Below are 23488 nucleotides of genomic sequence, written 5' to 3' on the forward strand. Positions count from 1 at the left end.
TAGGTAACAACAAACATGTTTTACAAACCCATTATCCCCTGAAAGTGTGAATTTAATGTAGACCCGTGAAAATCGTGATCGAAGTGCCTGTTCACTGACAGTTGAATTTTACCGCTATGTCAATTTGATAAGTTAATAGACGTTATGTTAAATATTATGTTATCTGATAAAATTGATTGGTACTAATTATAAAAATATGCAATTTGATCTCCCCAAATTGAGTTTGCCAAAGTTATCTTAGTGTATGAAAATCATATAAGACCGTTATTTTTCAGGTTTTCAGATATTGATCCCAATAAAATTTAGAAATAAAAAATGTGTTGTTTCTTTCAGATTATTATCAATACCCATTTATAACAATATCATATAATCATAGTTACTACAAAGCTATTTCAACATATTAACAACTTATAAATATATAATGTTCTTCAAGACTAAAGTATCAATTAGTAAACATCAATCAGATTTGATGTAAAGACGTCATAAACCGTCTAAAAAAGATGACTTGTTTGCAAATCCCAAACCTTTTATGTCATTACTTTAGCAAGACCTCTGTTTTACTTCTGGCTGCATTCAGTGCATGTTGGTGTACAGCTTATAGAGTAATGTATTTGATCTGAGTGGTTAAAACTCATTTAAATCTATGTTTAGGTGTTACTGTTATGAAAACCCTCTTAATTATACATTCACATATATTCAATTAGGCACACATTTTATAACGGTTTAGCTTTAGAAATATATACCAACATGAAGAACCGATGCGAGAAATAAAAAAAAACGAATTTGTACTCTCTGCTCTGAGTGCTAGTGGGCAAAGTATTTTACCTTGTATCGTAGTTCAAATCACGAGATTTATGAACCGATTCTTTATAGGGATGTAGGAATCAAATCTATGGTGGGTTCCAAATCTATGGCAGATTCCTAATCTATGGTAAATGTGACGTTACAAACGCCAAACAACTCAAATCTATGGCAAGTTTTGTACTTTCCTAATCTATGGCGGATTTATGTTGTTTCCGAATCTATTGCAAATTTTGTGCAAATGGAAAACAATGCAGTTCATTTTCGACCAATAACTTGTCTTGAGCAAGTGGAAATATACGACAACGGGAGCATGTCTACAAACAGTTGTGAAATAAACATTCCATAATGGTCGACCAAAAAAAAAATCATAAATGATAAATTCATATGCCTTAATACAGACTTCAAGATTAAAATGATATGCTCTGTAAAAAATAAACATTTTTAATCTGTGCATGGTACCTGTTTAACCAATTCATTAAACCAACTAATAAGACCTATAACAAACAAGAAGGCCGCTTTTTATAAAACAAATTAAAAAAGTAACACATTAAAATAGACAGTTTGAATTTTCAAATAATATTTATTTCAGCGATATCGTTAATACATCTTTTTTTATTTGATGACGATTTAAATCAAATTTGTATCCGGCAATTTTATATATCATTTTATAAACTTTGCCAGCCGTAGACAGTAAACTACTACTAACTAAATATAGGAAGATGTGGAATGAGTGCAAATGAGACAACTCTCCATCCAAGTTACTATTTATAAAAGTAAACCAGTATAGGTCCAGGTACGGCCTTCAACAAGGAGCCTTGGCTCACACCGAACAGCAAGCTATAAAGACCCCAAAAAATCCTTTTTCTAAAATATGTGGTACCGAAAAAACCACCCGCAAATTTTTGTTAAGGAAATATCTTCATCTTGAATGGTGTTAAAATCTATGAGTTCCGCCATCGTTAGCGGCGGCGAAGATGTAATATGGCGTTATATTCAATTGTGACGTTATACGGTACCCTCTCCTCAGGATCTGCCATAGATTTGGAGTAAACAAAAATCTGCCATAGATTTGAGTTGTTTGGCGTTTGTAACGTCACATTTGCAATAGATTAGGAATCTACCATAGATTTGGAACCCGCCATAGATTTGAGTCCTACACTCAAATCTATGGTGGGTTCCAAATATATGGCAGATTCCTAATCTATGGTAAATGTGACGTCATGCCATCCCAAATCTATGGCAGATTTTTTACAATCCTAATCTATGGCAAGTTTTGTAACAACAATTTCGCAAACCTGAACTGACAACATCCTTGAGATTATCTTCATTATATACTACTATACGGATTATATAAATAATATTCTAGAATTCTAGAAAGAACTGATATGCGTTTGAAAAATCTTGTTAGTTCAAATTTGTTTCGAGACTAGCACTTAATTTTATCAGTTTTAGACCTGTTATTTATTCATTTAAAAAGTTGTGGTGTGTTTAGATACTAACAAAACAATGGAAGTTTTTAACGACCTTAACTGGATATACAACCCCTTGCACGGTCGGCTGTTTAGATATATAATTCTTTGAAGGCTTTTATATACTAATCATGCTTCATCCGACATAGAGAACTCAAAGTTTGATATGAATCCTAAATTGAATTGCGTGGAGGACATTAAAAAACATTTTCTTAATAAAACGATTCCCCATGTAAAACAAGTTTCGTATGGAAAGTGAACGAGAGTACCAATACCAAATATACTATGCATTCCATCTTCAAGACAGAGTCACATTGATTTATTCAACTTAGTAGTTGGCACTGCAACATACACACGCATAGCAACCAGGTCTCCAGATTTTGTATTAGTCATTAGAATTTAGCGGGATTTCCCCTAAACAGTCCAGAATTACCTACTATGCATAGTTGGATAGTACATGAATCAGGATATACGATTAGGTAAATTATTTTATTGTTTATTTCATATTTACTCTACATACCAAGATATGTGAATATGTTTGCTGAAGTTGTGGATTGCAGTAGTCAAGCTATAACACGTATACTAAAACAGTATATCGTCCTTGTTCTACATTTATCCAACGTCCCTAACCTTGCTTTCTTTTGTACGCATATTACTGGTTGCCGAACAGTGAAAAGAAATATATACTTGTTTCATTTCAGAATATACTCATGCGATCAACTATCACGTATCCCGATATATCGTACACTCGTAGGACTGTCTTTCGAGTTCTGTAAAGGGGGAAACAAGGCAGCTTGGGGAACGAAAACGCAATAATTTAGAGTTTGAACTTTCAAAGAAAAACAACTATTCAGTATTTCCTTAAGTGATTTGAAGTTTCAACTGTTTGAATCGAGCACTATGACGAGTCTTTACTTGACGAAACAGGCGGCTGTCGGACTAAATTATAGGACTGATACCCTGGTGTTTCCTTTATGTTCCCAGTGGAATATGTGACGTATAAAATGTAAAGGTTGTTTCCCTTCCCGTTCCACCTCTATATTAGATTCTATTGAAGAATATAACAATATAAATCAATAATAATAATAATAATAATACATACATACAATGATAATAATAATAATCATAATGTTACAGATAACATTTTCTATTTCATTTTAAAGAATGATATAATTGCCATTAACTTTGATTAAAAAAAAAATAATAGGTGATAATGGGAATTTCCCTACATATTCCAACTAGTCATGAATACACGAACACTGGTAAATATATACAAGTAGGTATACATTTCTGTTGCATATACTATATTGTTTATACTTGTTCAAGTTGTTGAATATGATTTGCTTATTTTGTGTATGTAGTGGCAATATCTTTTATCAACCAATGTTAAACGGTTATGTTTGACTTTTAAAATTAAAGTACTCCACCATTACTTTGTATTGATGCAATATTAATTTAAAGGGTTTTCTCTCTCTTATGGCATCTAATACATTTGTTATTAGGAATAATGATAATAATATAAAACTGATTACTGTTGAATATTAGACATGGTAAAGCCTTTTTTTGTAAAAAAAAATAATGATGGACTTTAAATTCAAATTTAGACATTATCTATATATCATTTCAAAAATAGGGATTTTCCCTAGATTATCCTATTACGTATCTAATGCATGTATAGGGTTCAAATATGTAAATAATTCTATTATCTACTGCTAGTATTACATTATTGTGTATACTGTACCTTCATCAAGGGATGAGTCAAAATGCACGCCATTTCGACAAAGCGTTGGGATTTTAACCGGCACAGGTCTACATTATGAATCCTGTTAAGAAATACTAGGCATGCCCTACATTAACGTAGTTATTTTACCGTTTGATTCGAGCGCCACTGACGAGCTACAAGAAGGCGAAACGTGCGTTTCACGTGTTGGATTTTAGATAATTTTTAGTTAGAGTTCTTTTTTTAAACTGGTATTTCCCTTTTGTTCCCAGTCACATGGAAGTGTAATTTGTATATTGGTGTTTCTCTCTGCTTTCCTCCACTACAGTTCCCATTTTACCTACTAGTTATGATGATGATAATATGGAAAAATTAATAAGACATTTTTGCAGTTGCAATTATCATGATTATGTTACCTGGTCAAAATATCATTTAATAAACGACGGACTATAAATATAAATACAAATATTTTCTATTTATAGAAATATTATAGATAAACTAGGATTTTCCCTAGCTAAACCCGTTTTGATTTTCTGAATACTAAGTAAATGGTTCTTCTGGTATGTAACTATTTTATTTAATGTATATTCAATCCTTTTTTATGTACTCATATTTCGTTGATGTATTGCATGATAGTTGTTATGTCAATATCTTAAAACATATATGGGCAATTTACATGATATACGGTGTCCTATATGCTTTATTCTGATGTATGTAAATCATTTTAACAATGTTTAAACCAAATTGATTGTCGTGCAGTGGACATTTCTAATAGCATATTCATTATAGAAAACATTACACGACCAATAACATTGTATGTGTTAAATAAGCATGTTAAAAGCGGTGGGAATAAGTTCGATTAAGGGAAATATATCATGTATTCCCGGCAAAAACTATGATTGTCACTGAGATAACTAACCATCCGACCCAGAACAACGTGGAACTTTTCAACTATGTGTCACAGTACAGCCTTCAACAGCGAACAAGAACATTAACCATAGCGTACAGTCAGCTATAAAAGGCACCGACATGACAAAATGTGAACTGAATTCAACAATAGCACTTACTAACGGCTTGACTTATGATGTCACAAGGCAATGCACAAACAAAAATATAAGACAGACAGCAGCAAACTTCAACCAATGAATTAAAGGTCACTAACTAAAACATAATGATGCGTTATTAAACATGCCTGTAAGCGCTTAACCAGATCTCCAGCCAGCTAACCTGGGACAGTTTGGAAAGGCACAGAATAAGACAAAAAAATGGTTTACTTTAGAAACATACCAACATGAAGTACCGATGCGAGAATTTCTGTCCGACAAACGTAATGATTTCAGGTTTCCAATTGTCAACTTCCAATTTCACAGCAGTAACATACCATCTGCTCCGTTCGTGGCGTGTATATGTCAAAAGTTATGAGTTTCGCTTACATTATATTTCTATTTACGCTCTTGTTATAAAATGCCGGCGTATTTTTAAAAACATGCATATTTCGTTTGTACTTTAACAACAAACAATAGTCATTTTTAAAAGTTTCCGATAATGTAATAAAAGTTGTTTTGTTTTTTTTCCTCTTATAGTTTGAAGGTGTACACAGCATTTGCAATCAAATTCCAGAAGAAGTAAAGATGCACAGTCTTTTTTCTTTAGTGGCAAACTTAGTTTATTAATCTGTGATGTGAGTATTTTTTTCAAATTTTTCGAATATCAGTCAGCAAAAAGGTTTTCATGTGATATTTCTGAAATTATAAGACACTAAGATATGTCTTGAATCTGATACTATTATCACAATCTAGTATAAATAATACAGAAGTGACTCGAAATATGCGTTTAAAAAAGTAATTGGCGGATAAAAACGTTTGTTCAGCAGGCATTTAGACAAAGAACTTACGACTTAACACAAAAAAAAAAGACCGAAATAAACAACCAGATACACAAACAAGAAAAAATACCCCCCAACCCCCCGAAAAAAAAGAAGCAAAATAAAGAAAAAGATGTATAATGTTTAAAACAAGCAACAAACAGAAACGAGGAAAACACAAATATATTTCAAAATATCAAGCAACTAATGTTAACTATTTTAATGTTTGTAGATATGATTTGTTTTGGAATGAATCGGTTACTTTTGATTGCATTGCTACCTATATACGGGAAAGTATACGGAACTAAAAGTAAGTATCTAAATGCAATATAGTGTAACATATTTTACTGACATTGTCTGTAACATGCAGACATCTTATACGTTCAGGTATTTCACATCCAAAATTTTATGGAAATATTCTTTATAAAGCACAAAAATGTCAATATTCTCCTCAGAAACTAACAAAACCTTTAAATAGACTTATTAAAAGGGGATATAGTTACGATACTGTTGTCAGGTCATTAAAGATTGCATATTTTGGCTTTAACATTGATTCACTGATAGGGTCTTTGCATCGGAACTAAACACATTTATTTCTTAAAAAAAACAGTTGTTGGCATGACACGGGTTATGTTCTTCTCATATATTTTATGATAGTATGATACTAAACCCCTAACGGGAGGGATTGTACCTGATATTCATATGATGAAGACATAATCTTTCAATCAGTTTAATTGAGGTCTGGAGCTGGCATGTCAGTTAACTGCTAGTAGTCTGTTGTTATTTATGTATTATTGTCATTTTATTTATTTTCTTTTGTTACATCTTTTGACATCAGACTCGGACTTCTCTTTAACTGAATTTTAATGTGCGTATTGTTATTGTTTTACTTTTCTACATTGGCTAGAGGTATAGGGGGAGGGTTGAGATCTCATAAACATGTTTAACCCCGCCGCAATTTTGCGCCTGTCCCAAGTCAGGAGCCTCTGGCCTTTGTTAGTCTTGTATGATTTTAAATTTTAGTTTCTTGTGTATAATTCGGAGTTTAGTATGACGTCCATTATCACTGTACTATTATGCATATTTTAGGGGCCAGCTGAAGGACACCTACGGGTGCGGGAATTCTCGCTACATTGAAGACCCATTGGTTGCCTTCGGCTGTTGTTTGCTCTATGGTCGGGGGGTTGTCGCTTTGACATATTCACCATTTCCTTTCTCAATTTTATTCAATATTTCACATGTTCCATAATTCAAACAACATAAAACAATCTATTGAAGAAAGCAACAATGCAATACCGCTCACATGAGCAATCGCTCGTATATCTGTTTACGAAAATTAGAGGGGAGAAAAAGGTTGAGTTTGTTCTAAAGTTTTTATAAAGTTAACATATTTGTGTTGATAAATACATATGTCGTGAAAACATGCGTTTGCGTAGATCATTAATTCTTGAACAAAATTTATATTTAATTTCCCGAAAACCTTGTTTTACTCATTTCTATATAGTTTGCCTGTTTGGTTAAATTTAAAAGTGTCAATTACAATACAATACAGCACATGTCGTCGTAATTAACATTTTGTAAATATATCTTCTCTGAAACCAGTTGGAATTAATATTTGCCTGTAGGATTCTAATGGTAAATAATTCAAACGTTATTTTATAAGGCAGCGCGAATAAATAATTAAAAATGAAACAGTTTATGCATGAACGTTTATTTTTTCTAATTTAAGGTTTATTACATATCTTTGATTTTACAGTTAGCTGGCAATTATTAACCGAACCTATCTATTTTGGACAAGATGTTGTGATGTCATGCTATAGACCATATTTCAAAGGGGACATGTATTTGGCATGGTTAAATAAAACAGCAGGCTATATTGCCAGGGGAAATATATCTTCAAACGAGACTAAATATGTAGTAAAAATATACTATACAGAAGCAGGCATGAATTATACATTGACAATCAAATCATTTGACAGCGATGATGTCAATACTACCTATAAATGTTACATGGGCTTTGAGAGTTATATGGCCGACCTGATAAAAATAAATACCACATTCCTATGTAAGTGTATATTATTAACAATAATTTGTTGAAAATCTAAATATTTATTGTTAAAATACAAAATGGAGAGAAATGACGAAAATATAAAAATAATCAAATGAGAACACAGACCGGGCAATTTATGTACAAAACAACCAGCGAAAAATGATATTGTTAACGTCAACGAAAGATGACAACCTGCTGCTGACTTTAATCTCGCTCAACACGTCTACTTAAGGTGCACATGGTTATTTATTCAAAACCGTTCGATTATTGAGAGATATTGTTTACATTTGTTACAAGCCATATATTCGATATCTATATGTACCACTTACATGATTAGACTCTATACCAAATTTTAAAAATAATTGATGCAAGCTATACTTTATTGTAGTTTTAACTTGGATAGGCATTATATTCGTAATTATTTTTGCCCGAGCGATAGTGAGGGCTAAAATAACACGAATATGATGCCTACCCATGTTAAAACTACAATAAAGTATAGCTTGCATCAATTATTTCGATTCTGATTAGGACCATTAAGGTAATATCTATGTCCGATGTGTATAAGGGTAAAGCGATTGTGTAGGCTCTTCCATGAACCTCCATTTTTTGTTTGTAAAGAAGCAAACGGCTGGCACTGTGAATTTTCAGAGGGAGGAGTTTTTGAACAGCCAGCATGAACGGTTGTCGTATCTAGATCAAATATGTCAATTTCGGAATGCAACACATTACAGTCATAATAAATGAATTAGTAACAACATGTGCATCATTTAAAAGTTTGGAAGTGTTTTAAGTTAATGAAATATATTAAATGCATGCCAATTTGATAAAATTCATTATTCTGCAGTAGTCAATATACGCATGTGCAAAAAAAATATTGGATTTAAAGCATGCGTAGGTTTATTCATAAAGCGAAAGAAGCCCGTCATATTAGAATTTTACATCAAAACTTCTAAATGTCGTTAGATCTTAGATTAAAAGAGAAATGCAGCATAATAAATTGCATATCTCTTCAAATGAAAATTAGTATAACTTTGCAATATGTGACGAATTAAGTGAAACAGTAAAAAAACGACAAATACAATACTTAGAGGTCAACATTTATTAACAGACACATGCAATTTGAGGACGACAATTTTTTATTCCAGATTCACAAAGATCTGGGGATATAACATTTGTTAAAAGAAGTGAAAAGTATGAAATGATACCAGTTGCGATATGGCAAGCGTATCCAAAACCTGTATGCAATATCTTTGTTGGAGTGAGTAACTTACCTTAACGAAATTATACATTGATATAAAAAATAATTTGTCAACGAAAAATTGCTGTTTTACAATGCATCTGTAATGTGAAATACACAAAATGTTCAATGTATTATTGAAACTTTTATAATGTTATTAAAAAAAAAGGTATTCCGAATCTACAATAATTTTTAAGAAGACAAGAATGGTACTATTGCCAGATCAAAATTCAATTGCCTTTAAAAAATCAATGTTATGAATAATGGAAATATTATCTTTTACTAGAAATTATTATAAAGAAAAACTCACAAAAACCGCAGCCTTTGCACGTTATAAGAAATTACCATAAGTAGCGTTCATAAATGTTAAAGGAAAATGTCCGATAAAAAGAAAATTTCCGTTATGCAGACTCTTTTTATGTGATGAAATAGGCATGATACATAACCTATGTTTAATTTGTAGAATTCTAAAATAAAAGAAAGGTACGAATCTACGTTTGAGAGGGTGTCAATATTCTACAAAGTGACATTGAGTTTCTCATATGGAACTCTAAGCAAATACTGTTATGAAAGTCTTCTAATCACCTGTGATGTTGGTACGACTGCATTTAATTATACTGTACCCATTCAATGTGAAGGTATGTTTTTCATGATTTGATTTTTGTTATTTCGAAATGTAATTTTCCGATATTATTCTATTTTCTACAAATTTGCTTATTTAACACCTAATTTTAAAAGTAGTTCTACCATTACCAGTTTAAAAGCATGAACAAGGTCAAATTGGCAGTAATCTCTTTTTATAGTTTTGCTTTTTATGTCACGCCTGTGAATGATGATTCCATCTCGATAAACAAAAAGTTATTTAAAAAGTTATATTGTATGCATAAAATTACTACTTAATAACCTTCAACAATCAGCCTCTGGATTCGGGTGAAATGGTAGTATTCAGGATAAGCAATGCAATTCTTAGACAAATAAACTGCCACGAATAATATTTTTTCGAGATAATTATATTACGCTTATCATCAGTTTTTTTTTAGATTATATAATAAATGCATAAGAATTGTACAAAAAGCTTCAGTAGACTTGAATAAGTATACAATTTATATATGCCTACCTATACATTCATAATAAAGAAATCACTCCAGGTAAAATAAAGACAAAAGTATTATAACCAAAAATGGAACAGCAATAACAGACATTGTGAATATTTGCAAAAATGAAGATTCTTTGATAATTAACTATCGAAACTATTGTAAAAAGACTGGGGTTTGCGTCTACGATCACAATGATATATTTTGTTGCCTAATAGAAAAAATGAAATTATGTGTTATTCTTAAGAATGTATACATTTTTTTGTAAATTTGCTTTTTTAGAAACGAAGGAACCACCACATTCAAAAGGTGAATTGCTGTTCTTGTTATTCCTCATACCGGGAATAACAGTGCTACTGTTGGTGTTGTTTTATGCACGTAAAAAGATGAGTAAGTTTTTCCTGTGAAATTACCTTTTATTTTGTTTTCAGTTTATAAAATCAACAATGGTAAAGAACAATTGCACATTTTGCTACTTGTTACTAGTACAAAAAAAATACAAAACCTTACGATTCATATTCATATTTTAAAATACAGTGCTGTGAGTGCAAATTATAAAAAGTTGTATTCTGATTGATAAGACATGTTCATATCTGGCTATTTACAAATATGCTCCACGAGATCATTGTTTGGGATTAGTGGTAGTACTACGCTTTGTTGTGTAAATTATTAAAAACGTGTATAGATTTCAACTGTTTACTATTTGTACTGAAGACGTTATGTATACAAAGACGTAATAAACATGTGACGTTACAATACGTTACGTTAACAACAAGTAAATAGTTATCAAAGGTACCAGGATTTTAATTGAGTGCCCCGACGCGCGTTTCGTCTACATAAGACTCATCAGTGACGCTTATATCAAAATATTTATTAAGCCAAACAAGTAAAAAGATGAATAGCATTGAGGATACAAAATTCCGAAAATGGGACCAAATACGGCTAAGGTTATCTATGCCTGGGATAAGAAAATCGTTAGTTTTTCGAAAAATGCAAAGTTTTGTAAACAGGAAATTTGTAAAAATGACCACACTATTGCTATTCATGTCAACACCGACTGAAGTGTTGACTACTGGGCTGGTGATACCCTTGGGGACGAAACGTTCACCAGCAGTGGCATCGACCCAGTGGTGTAAATAGTTATCAAAGGTACCAGGATTTTAATTTAGTACGCCGACGCGCGTTTCGTCTACATAAGACTCATCAGTGACGTTCATATCAAAATATTTATTAAGCCAAACAAGTAAAAAATTGATGAGCATTGAAGATATAAAATTCCAGAAAGTTGTGCCAAATACGGCAGTAAGTGGCTCTGTATTGCGGTTAATTCGTAACAATCATAGCTTAATAGCCATACATTTTAAAAGTTGTAAAATGTATTTTTAAAATTTCATAGAAAACAGTTATCAATTATCATGTTCAAGTGCTTAATGACAAGTAATTTTCTTGAACGATGTTCGATTGGGTTAAAAAATGGTTCTTCTGTACCAAATCAAAGCTCACCAAAAGGATACATTACCTCTTATCATGTTATTTTATTTTAACCCAATATTAAAACAATGTTACACTAAAATATACTGGTAATTATGTTTTGCTGATCGGACACGCCCTAATAACTATAACAACAGATTTAAAGCACTAGCAAATCAGTATTCATTTTGACGCATTTATCCATTAATTTAATTTTAAAATCGTTTTCAAAAATAACATTAGATATATAATGTTAATAAAACAATCATATAAAATACACTATTAAAAATACTTTATAAAACATTATCGGTTAACTTCTGAAACAGAAATAAATATATATCTAAATTAAATTTTAAAGATATGAAAAATGCGTAACGTATAAAACTGAGACAAAGACGAAAAAATACATAGATACTTTTTTTTTCATTTGTTCAACAAGCTATTAAACCGACGCCCCGATATGCCACTATTATGCAGATATATAACAGTATACTCATTTCAGGTGTAGTTAGTTTGAGAGAAGATGAGCATAACCAAGAAAATGATCCATGCTTTCAAATAGTACCTACTAATGAAACTGCGCACGTAAATATTAGCCTCCTTAACAATTCAAACCAAGAACAAACATGCTCTTGATTTACGAATAAGATGTATCAACTGATAATATATTGTTATAAATGTGAATTGATTTGCAAGTCAGCTAACTGAAAGACTTGGTTGTTGTGATGTTCATTTTTGTTATGTTATTGTTATTGTATGATTTACAAATATGAGCTACAGTTATAAAATTGAATTCATTATTATTAATTATCATTTTTATTTCTTATACATTTTCCCTTTTTGAAAACGTAAAACTATTTACATTATGCATGCTATTCAAGTTTTGTGTTATTATTCGATTTCAATCATTTCACTTTTATTGCTCAAATGTATGGGCATTACTGTAGTATTAAAATAACACTATGCATTATATTTGGTAATTACATTTTGTTTTAATGATGAAATCGTTGTGGTGCTCATATTTCTCTTATGTTAGTATTTGTATATTCCACTGTGCTATAGTGGTTTGTAGTGTTATAGAGCTTTTGTTTCTTAATATGAACTCATTGATAATTGATACTCACACGGAAGCTATTAAACCAAGAGTTACCAGTGATTTGATCTATCATCTTTCATCCAAAACATACCTTCCAAATAAGAATTTTCATCTGGTTTGTGTTTAAAGGAAATACAAGGCGGGAGCTATGGGTGGTGCATGATCTGTGTTCTCTTCCGTAGCATTTGATATAAACACCGATGTTGGCTTTATTGGTTTTGCTCAGTCTTGAATTAAAATTTATATGTTGTGTTTTGTATACTGTTGTTCGTTCTTCTTTTGTATTTTTGTATTTTGTTGCTTTGACGTTGGGAATTTATTGTTGCCTTATGCGTTTAAATTTCCCTTTGGTATCTTTAACCTTTCTTTTATTGATGACAGTCTTTAGCTACATTGATTACATATGCAATTATTATTCTTATAATCGTTCCAGTAAACATTATTTAAAAAAAAGGTTTTGTTACCAAGTTGAACTCTTTGAAGCGGTAACTTGTAAATAAGTCACGATTGGGAATAATGTTATAATCGGTTTAATTTCAACACTGTTCAAAATTATTACAAATTCTAATTTCATTTTTGGTAGCTAACTTCAATTTCTATGTATTTCTAATTATCATACGACAGTAATTGGCCAAATATTTTATCAATATACACAAAAACCATCAATCTTTTTAGTAACTATGTTCCTCACAATGCAACATATATAGTGACTAACACAGCCAATTAAATGTCATCAGCATTATCATTCATTCAGATTCGATTGAAAAACTCTTGACCAAGATTATCGTAATTTTTTTAAATTCATATTGTAGGAAATAATGAATACATTGTAATAAATTTCAAAAAAACAAATAATCAATAAAACGTTGTTTATTGCGTCCTATGTTAATTAATGCAAATGAGTGGTATTGGGTGAGTGAATTGCTCGTGTCAGCAACTGGTCATTAGTTCTATTAATCTTATATTCATGTATACTATAAATGGTGTTTTAGTTAATTAAGTTTAGTTGTTTTATGTATTTGTCATGTACAGATGGTGTCTACACGACTATTACACTTTTTAAAGTTACAAGTAAAAATGGCTATAAAATTATGTAGGACAATCGGGAAGATGTATGTTGGGCAATAAAGAAGTTTTGAATGTTAGACGATTTGACATTGTTTTGAAAGTTATTATTTGTTTAATTGTGTAGCAGATATTTACAGGCAATTAATGAAAGTTGTTTATTATATGTGTTTGAAATAAACATTGAAAGTTGGCATTTACATTTTTTATTTCGAGTACTGTTTACAATATTTTCAATTTTTTGAAATACTAAGGCTTTTCTACGTCAGACATATATTACCTTAGCTGTATTTGGCAAAACTTTTAGGAATTTTGGTCCTCAATGCTCATTAACTTCGTTCTTTATTTGGCCTTTTTAACTGTTTTGGATTCGAGCGTCACTGATGAGTCTTTTGTAGACGAAACGCGCGTCTGGCGTATATACTAAATTTAGTCCTGGTATCTATGATGAGTTTATTTAGGTACAAATTACATCACACCACACATATTTTAATATTGACATGCCATAAACAACAAATTAAGTAACATAATATCACACATATTATTATAATTATAAGTAGGTTTAAATTAGTAAGTAAATAAATTAAATTTTATTTTGAGTCTCAATCAACAAATAATATATAACCAAGGAAACTTTTACCACCGATATGACATAAATACAAAACTCGGCTCAATTCTCCATAGAAAACACATATGAAAGTCACACCATAAGCAAGCCCAATAATCTACAAACCACCCATGATGAACAATAAAAAATATTTATTAAATAATTGGATGTTTCTATGTCATATAATGTATGAAACGAGACGTCTTTTACTTCAACATGAGGTACAAGGGGAATAACGGCTACCCCACGTACATGTGGATGCATGTTTGGTTCTCTGTCTTAGTTTGTGAGGAGTCCTGTTGAATACGTTTTGCACCAAAATACTGCGTATAGTACAATGAATTCATGATCATTCGTTTGATACCAATTATCATGGTCATCGAAATATATATTTTCTACATGAATTTAAGCAGACTTTGACAAAGCCACGGATTGAAATATTCACTTAAAAGTAATTGCATACACTAGTATAAATTTGCATGATTATATTGGTGATGTTGCATCTGTTCAAAGTTTTGATTTTTCAACCCTTTAAATAACTTTGTCTCATACATAAAGAAAACAATTACACACCTAATTAAATGGGCATTTATAAAGCCAGAATGCGAATATATATGTTCAAACTCTTTTAGTCATTTCTTAGAAACAACAAACAAAAGAACAAAGTCTATTGAACCTGATTTGATACTATAACTGCCCTTGAATTTTTACTAGATAACATTTTTGTTCGCTTTGGAGATTCCGTATATCGTTCAGTTATCAGAATTCCAATGGGGACTAACTGTGCACCACTTAATTTGAACATGTTTCTGTATTGCTTTGACTTACAATGTATAACTAAAATCAGCAAGGACCAATTGAAACAATATTTGATACAAAAATTTAATAACACCTTTAGATATTTAGATGACATATTGGCCTACAATAATGACGATTTCAGTATGCACAATTAAGAGTTTTATCCTGCTGAACTGACTTTAAATTTAGGTTTAAAAAAATCAGTACTGCCCTTTCCTGGATCTTGATATCTATATTTTAACTGGAAGCCTAAGAAGAAAATAAATTACTAAGGAGATGACAAATATTCAATCTGTGGATAAAAAAAAACATTACTCTCTTAAAATATCCTGGATTTCTACCAAACTTAGATAGAAGCTTGCTTATGATCATAGGATAGTATCCAGAAGTACATTTTGTACCCAAAAAATCCTGTTTATCCGTATTTTGTTTTTAGAATTGGGCTTAGTTTTTCTGTAAGTTTATATTTACTTTGTGGTTAAAGTTTTATAAATCCTAATAACTTTCTTAAACTATCCTTGATTTGTACCAAACTTGGATAGACAGAAGCTTAATTATTAACAAAAGCTATTATCTAGAAGGATTTTTTGCAAACATTATTTCCTGTTTTTCTATATATTACTGATAAATGGACTAATTTTTTCTTCAAGTTAACATTACATGCAGTCTACAGTTAAAAGTTTTAAAAATATTGATCAGATTCATAAACCATCCTTCACTTTTTGGACACAAGCTTCTTACAATAGAAAAAAATATTATCTAGAGAACTTTTTTTTTATGAAATGTTATCAAAATTTATTTTTGCCTACGACTACATTGTAACTGAAAAAGTAGGCGAGACACTGGGTAACATGGAACCCTTACAAATTTTAGATGGTGACGTTCCCTTGGCCTCGATCATCATTGCAGAGACATTAATTGTCAAAATGCACGTATAGTGTATTAAAATTTGTACCCTGTGTTTTTCATGCATTAACTACATATACCAAGTGAAAATTTTTATGTGTGTCTTTAAAATTCAATGAACAATATATATATTCCATAGTTGCTATGTAGGTAGGGTCAAAATGGGATATTTTAAACAATTGTTTAAATGCTTACATCCGGCTTTCAGCATATTTTAAAACTACATATGTTTTATGACAATGGGAATGTCCGTGTATGGTTCTAGGGGAAAGAGATTAAATTGAAAATGAAGGTCAAAATAAAATGAATTATAGTTTCCTGTTAGTTTTGTATTTTATCATATTTGCACTTTATTCTTGGAAAGAGGAAGTTAATATCATACCTTTGATATAGAGAAAGTGATAATGTATTATCATTTAAATTCTCATTACTTTATAAGTTTTTACAATGTACTCTAACAAGTCTTTAAACCATTTGCATGTGCATTATTTACCAAGGTTGTACTTAAATAAAAACAAAAACGAGTTTGGTTTCTTTATTATTTTTGCCCGAAGAGCTTTATCCAAGAGAAAAATAAAAAAGGTAAAGTTCTGTGGTGTTTCTTCATCTTAAACATGTTTAAAGAAAACAGTTTACTGCTAGTAGTCTGATGTTATTTATGTATTATTGTCATTTTGTTTATTTTCTTTAGTTACATCTTCTGACATCAGACTCGGACTTCTCTTGAACTGAATTTTAATGTGCGTATTGTTATGCGTTTACTTTTCTGCATTGGCTAGAGGTATAGGGGGAGGGTTGAGAACTCACAAACATGTTTAACCCCGCCGCATTTTTGTGCCTGTCCCAAGTCAGGATTCTCTGGCCTTTGTTAGTCTTGTATTATTTTAACTTTTAGTTTCTTGTGTACAATTTGGAGTTTAGTATGGTGTTCATTATCACTGAACCAGTATATATTTGTTTAGGGGCCAGCTGAAGGACGCCTCCGGGTACGAGAATTTCTCGTTGCATTGAAGACCTGTTGGTGACCTTCTGCTGTTGTCTGCTCTATGGTCGGGTTGTTGTCTCTTTGGCACATTCCCCATTTCCATTCTCAATTTTATTAGAAGATTGTCTATCAGAATGTTTTGGAATTTTTGGACCTCAATGATCTTCAACTTTGTATTTGTTTGGCTTTCTAACTATCACTGATGAGTCTTGTGTAAACGAACGTACGTGTAGCGTATTAAATAAGTCTGGTACCTTTGATAATTATAATGACTGTAATCGATAGTATTCGAATACTACCAAGGTGGAATGGTATCATACTTTATATAGTTAAAGGTATAACCAATAATAGTTCCACCATCGAAAACTGGTTAAAGTTAAAAATACTTTAACCGGGAAATTTTATCAGGCAAATACATAAAGTAATAAAAGGAAAGAAGAATAAGAAAGCATGAAGCAGCGATGAAACCAATCCGTAGTAAGAAAGATGTAAAACTACAGAGCACAGAGGACATCGAGCTACATGAAGCCCTGACATGAAGCAACTTTCAAACAAAGGAAAATTACGAAAGCCGAGAAGGTTCACCTATAATTCAGAATTCAACATCCGGAATTCAGCATTCAGAATTCAGAATTCGGAATTCAGAATTCGGAAATATTCGTTTTATAATGTTATAAATTTAGTTATTATTGTAATAATTACTATTTGTTTTCATTGTGATATGAAAATTTTTAATACCTGTCTAAATATCATCTACTCCTTCTTATATAAAGAAATTCTATTCATTTGTCCATGGCATAATCTATATAGGAGGGTTTGCTTTCATTTCATCTTTGTGTGTTTACTGGTTTGAAATCGACCCCTGTAATTCTATGGTTTTAATCCCAACATACACCACTACGCTGTTTATATTCCTTGTCTTTATTTACTCTCTAAAAACATGCATGTTCATCAAACCCAGAAAATATCTTATTTCGAACAAAAAGCGAAAATCCGATTAGCGTTAAAATTAAACATAGAATTACATAAAACTTAGGTAGTCAAATCTTTTTCATGATCGAAGGATAATTGCTCTTGCAAAACTTTGTAAAAAAAAGGTATTCTCAATTATCCGTATATTGACATGTAGATGCGACCCTCCATATAGTTTATATCTATAATTTGGAAGGGATTATTTAAGGGGAAAAAGCAAGGCGACAAACAGGTGACGCGGATTCTAGCACTTTTCTAGCTTTGGACTTGCTCTCTCTCAACACTTTATTACATGCCTATGAGTCTAACTACAATCCCTTTTTTGTTATTTGCCCTTGTATAAACGCATGTTTCTGAAGGGAATTTACTAGTTCCGTGAAACGTTTTCTCGGAAAGATGTTTGATTGTGAAAAAAAGTTTAGAGATATATTATATCCTATATTTATTTGCAATCCCCTTTCCACTGACGCGATAAGAACGTGTACATATCTTGCTGAGAAAGGCGATATCAATTTCCCTCGATTTTTAGTGTGATGAAAGCAAACTTACACAATACTGAGTACATACAAAAACGCAACACAACAAGTTTGAAACTTTTATTACAGTTACTCCATTATCTACTATAATAAAAGCAACAAAAAAATAATAACCTGGGGTATAATTGCACATCACGGTTTCTTAATTCATTTGGATCGTTCATAATAGTTTAACGAGTGAGTGAATGAATTCTGCTTAACGCACAGAAGCAAATAAACTGTATGCATATTCCTGATGTGAACATGTGAATAAATGATGAAAAAACTCTGCTTTGTGTTTGTCTGATATGTTGAGCCGGATACCAATTTCAAAGTCTTTTGATTGATCTAGCGGACAAAGGTTCGAACTTACGGCATTCTGTACTCATACAAGCATGCTAACAACGAGACCATCTAGTTTGTTTAGTATAATCATGGATGTTTAAATATTACTTCCATGGTATAATCTATTCTTCTCGGAACAAATATTTTTTATAAAGTCCTGTTATTTACATAGCTACTGATATATTTCATGGGAGATAAATTGTTTCAATCTTTAGACAAAACAATGTTCCATTTGTTGTTGCGTTTTAATTGACACTCACTATACAACCAGAAAGCAATGACCGATCATCATAGACTATCAATTACAGAACTATTAAACTTATTATGTATGTTTATCTTAAGCCAGCAAATTCTCAAGATTCTAATACTATAATCTTACAAGTAAATAACCTGTGTATTCCTTATCTTTATCTTTATCTTGTATTTAATTTGAAGTCGGTTGCAGTTGAAAGTTCGCTCTTATAATAATAATAATTGCTGTGTTTGGAGAATGTGACTCAATTAGCATTCACTAATCTACCTTGAGACCCTCACAAACATAATACAGAACACTTATTATAGTCTTTGAACATATCATGCTATATATATATAAATGATTGTCTGTAGAAAAGGAAAAATAAAAACAAATTATACATTTAATTTATTGCTCAGACTTGTATATAAAGATGTCTTTTTTTTGGAACTCATAATTGATAATAAATAGTTAATATCTTTTTAAATATAACCATTATTATTTGTTCTAGTACTTTTATGATACTGCAGTTAATGACGAGTGTGTAGGAGGCACGCGCGGGAAATGTTTATTTGTAACAGTTGATTGACATACAGTAACACATGCGACATGATAATTTTCATTTTCCACATCTCGTATCTTGAATTTGGACTTGACTGTATTTAACTCAATAAACAAAAGAGACATATAGAAAAAGTTGGCCAAGTTTTGTAATAAATAATTTTGTTTTGAACATGCTCCAAATTGTCCACCTAACAGGACGGACTCCACCGGCCGTCAACATATACTAAAGGGGTACACCAGATTAGTAACGGAGTTTAATAACGGATATGAACGGACACGAACAAATTGTTTAAAGTAACAAATTGAGATGCTATCCGTTACTCATCCGTGCGCGTTATCCGGTACAGTGATCAGGGCACGGTCAAACGATCTGTATTTCAGAACTATGGGATTTTTTTTATTAGTTAAAAAAAAGGGAAGGTATTTTTCACATATCTTTAAAATGCCATATCTGATTGGCTTTAAACTTTACACAATTCTTTGTTATTATATATAGTCTTTAGGTCTTTAATTTTTATGACATTTTTATTTAGGTATTTAGTTACAAGAGATACGGACTTCTTTTAATAAAAATATTTAAAGGGGGAATACACAGTTGTTATAGTGATATTAAGGTCTTCACACTTTTGGGTGAAATTTTATTATTTCACATGTCGCAATGCATCTTGAGAATGCATTGTTTTATTTACTTCCGACTTAACACAGTTGTATGTTGTCAAAGTCGGTCTTTATATTAATTAAAGCCGTGTCATACACGTACGGTAGGACATTTACCAGCTGGACCATATGAGTATCAATACCAAATAGGTATTTTATACATGTATCAGAATTTCTTAAAAATATCTTCAAAAATGTCAAATTTATATTCCACAAAAACGATGATAGATTTCAATAGTTGAAATTGAAATAGCTGAAGAAATTGAAGAAATTAGATTTTAAAGGATCAAATATTTGTATATGTGCGTTTAAAAAAACAACCTATTACGGTATTGTTGTATAGCCGTTGTCCGTCCGTCGTCAACACTTCGGACAATATAACTCAAAACGATTTTTTAACTTTAAAACATCCGTGCAACCTTGCATTATATTTTGCCTGATAGGAACCGGCAAGGTGACGTCGCGTTAAACGTTAGTCTCACAACTATTATTCCGACATCCAATTATTCCGACAACCCATAACTTCGACAGCTCATTATTCCGACAGCTCATTTTACCGACAATACATCTGCCATAACTTTATGGGTTAAGTGTCTCTAAAATGACCAACTCCATTCTCCATATTATTTGTATTTGTCCGTTTTTATTCCTATTATTCACCTCATCTTGGATATTTGCTGGATATTTGTCTCAGTTCCTTGCAGATACACATTCTTATTTAATGACCCTTTGAAGTCATTGTTTTGCAATTTTTTGTACACTTTTGTAATCTTTTACAAAATTCTTATCCTCAGAAACTTCAGGGCCAAATTAAACCAAACTTAGCCTGCACCATCCTCAGGGAATGTTGTTTAGCAAAATGTATCTGAAAACCTCGCCCATCAACCAAGATGGCCGCCATGGCTAAAAAGAGAAAAGGGGTAAAAAACAGTTAAGCTCTGAAACTTAATCATCAAGATCTATCTACTGTTGAAATTTTCACACGCATCGGACAACCTGCTGACCTGTTTGATTACTTCCCTCAATTGGTATTTTTTAGGACATTTGGCAGTTTTATTCTTTATATTCTTGGCTATATAGTTCCTAGCACTGCAGCACATAGACCAAGGTGAGCGACACAAAAGCCTCATGTTTTGTTTTGTCATCTCTTCTTTTCATATGCTCAGTAGATCCAATTGTAAAAACTTTTTATTACCTTTAATTATGACTTGAGAGCTACCTTCGTCTTATAAACAATTGCTGGCAATTTTGTCGGATGAATTCGAGTCAACATCAATGTGTTGACTTTTGAAGAGGGTTAATTACTTCGGGAGTATGAAATCTGCAACAAAATACAGATGGATAGTTTTAGATACGAGTCCGATAAAGTGATGCTTGATCTAAGGTCAGTACTGTAAAAAATATCTTTATCTGATTCGCATCGTTTTCGTTTTACAGTGAAGATATCTTAATATGACGTTAAACGGTTGTTTGCTTCTTCTTTTTTTTCGAACATGATACATTCGGGGGTGGGGATAGGTAGTATTTGTATTATCGTGTAATGTACATATTTTGAGGGAGTTAATAGACTATGAAACTAAGATTGAAAAACAACAAAGGGGTGTATGTTGGGACTGTGATGAGGGGGACATTTTGAACCAGAGACTTACAGGAGTAGATTCCAAAACGGCAAAAGCACTAAGATATGACGAAAAGCAACCCTCACTATAGATTATATTATGGACAACAAAATAGATATAAACTATTTATATAAGGTGGAGTAGTTAACATAAAGACAGGCATAAAATTTTCATATTACAACTAAAACATATATCAATTATTACAATATGTATGTTTTAACATTTGATAAAAATGATTTCCCAATTCTAAATTCCAAATTCTGAATTCTGAATTCTGAATGCCGAATTCTGAATGCTGAATTCTGAATTATAGATGAGACTTCTCGGCTTTCGTAGAAAATACCAATGTAAAATCATCCTACTTCTGCACACATAATGAGATTTATAAACCAAAATTTACCAAGGTTTCGCCAGTTCGAAATAACGAAATCGAATACAAATCAAACAACCGCTGCTTAAATTCCACATTTAAAGTTTGAAAGTTTGCAAGAGCATTACAATGGATCCCAAATGTAAGTATAAGCACATGAGAAAAAAACTACACTGTTAAATGCGAGACAAGAAAAACAGTGTGACATATTTATATACTTTATAATAAATTACATTCTAAATATTGCAGACTGACGGGTAAGACCTTCCAAACCTATCAACGAGTCATTCTGTTCAAGACATTTTTATCCAAGTCAGAGATTTGTAAGAACCAATCATCGATCAGAATCATGATCATAAGATAACCGTTAAATACATCTTGCAAAAAAAAAAAAAAAACGCATAATGATTGTTAATTTTCAATTTTTGATAAAAATTTTACAATTGCAAATAAAGGTATTCAACCAATACGTTTTAGATTGAAAAAAGAATAATCAATTCAATCAGATTGATGAAAGACCGGTCAGTTTATCACAATAAGGATACTTCTGGTCACATTAAAATTAGTATCGAGTATGATCACCTCGCTCTACCAACACTGCTCTGCATCTCCTTGATATGGACTCTGTCAATGTTTTTATGTTGTTGCGTGGAATGCTCACCATTGCTGGTACAACATAGTTGGAGCTGATTAATGGTCTGAGATGGAGGTTGACACTGGCACACACATTTATCCAGTTAATTCCATCATGACACTACCTCCTCCAAAGCTGTCCACTTCTTGGACACACTAGAAAACGAAACGTTCATCCCTCCGCCGATACACACGAATTCCTCCAACATGTTTCTGCAGAAAATGGAACTTATTGGGAAAGCCCAACACATTTATCTCTTGCACCAATATTGGACTCTTTCCCGTCTATGTAACGTGTAACAAGACTGCTTCATAATACGGCCTCCTGGATCCACTGCCGTGTTGTCGAAGTCGGTTAAAACAAACCGAATGCTGAATGTTGAAATAGGTTGTGTTAATACTAAAAACGAATGTTG

The 23488-nt window shown here is 31.7% G+C and overlaps 1 protein-coding gene across 2 annotated transcripts; it reads left to right on the forward strand.

Annotated features, from left to right (window-relative positions):
* The first annotated feature begins 3520 nt into the window (after positions 1-3520).
* LOC143085682 (uncharacterized) lies at positions 3521-14065 on the forward strand. 2 transcript variants are annotated; one of them, XM_076262180.1, is made up of 8 exons: positions 4459-4553; positions 5577-5674; positions 6090-6167; positions 7614-7922; positions 9053-9165; positions 9608-9782; positions 10521-10628; positions 12211-14065. In XM_076262180.1, exons 3-8 carry the CDS (start codon positions 6092-6094, stop codon positions 12342-12344), a joined length of 915 nt encoding a protein of 304 aa, XP_076118295.1. In that variant the 5' UTR covers positions 4459-4553; positions 5577-5674; positions 6090-6091; the 3' UTR covers positions 12345-14065. The 2 variants fall into 2 exon arrangements, with proteins under 2 accessions (XP_076118296.1, XP_076118295.1); XM_076262181.1 differs by lacking the exons at positions 4459-4553; positions 5577-5674 and adding an exon at positions 3521-3549.
* Positions 14066-23488: the final 9423 nt, after the last annotated feature.

This window comes from Mytilus galloprovincialis, chromosome 8 (genome assembly GCF_965363235.1).
Source record: "Mytilus galloprovincialis chromosome 8, xbMytGall1.hap1.1, whole genome shotgun sequence".
Lineage (NCBI taxonomy): Eukaryota > Metazoa > Mollusca > Bivalvia > Mytilida > Mytilidae > Mytilus > Mytilus galloprovincialis.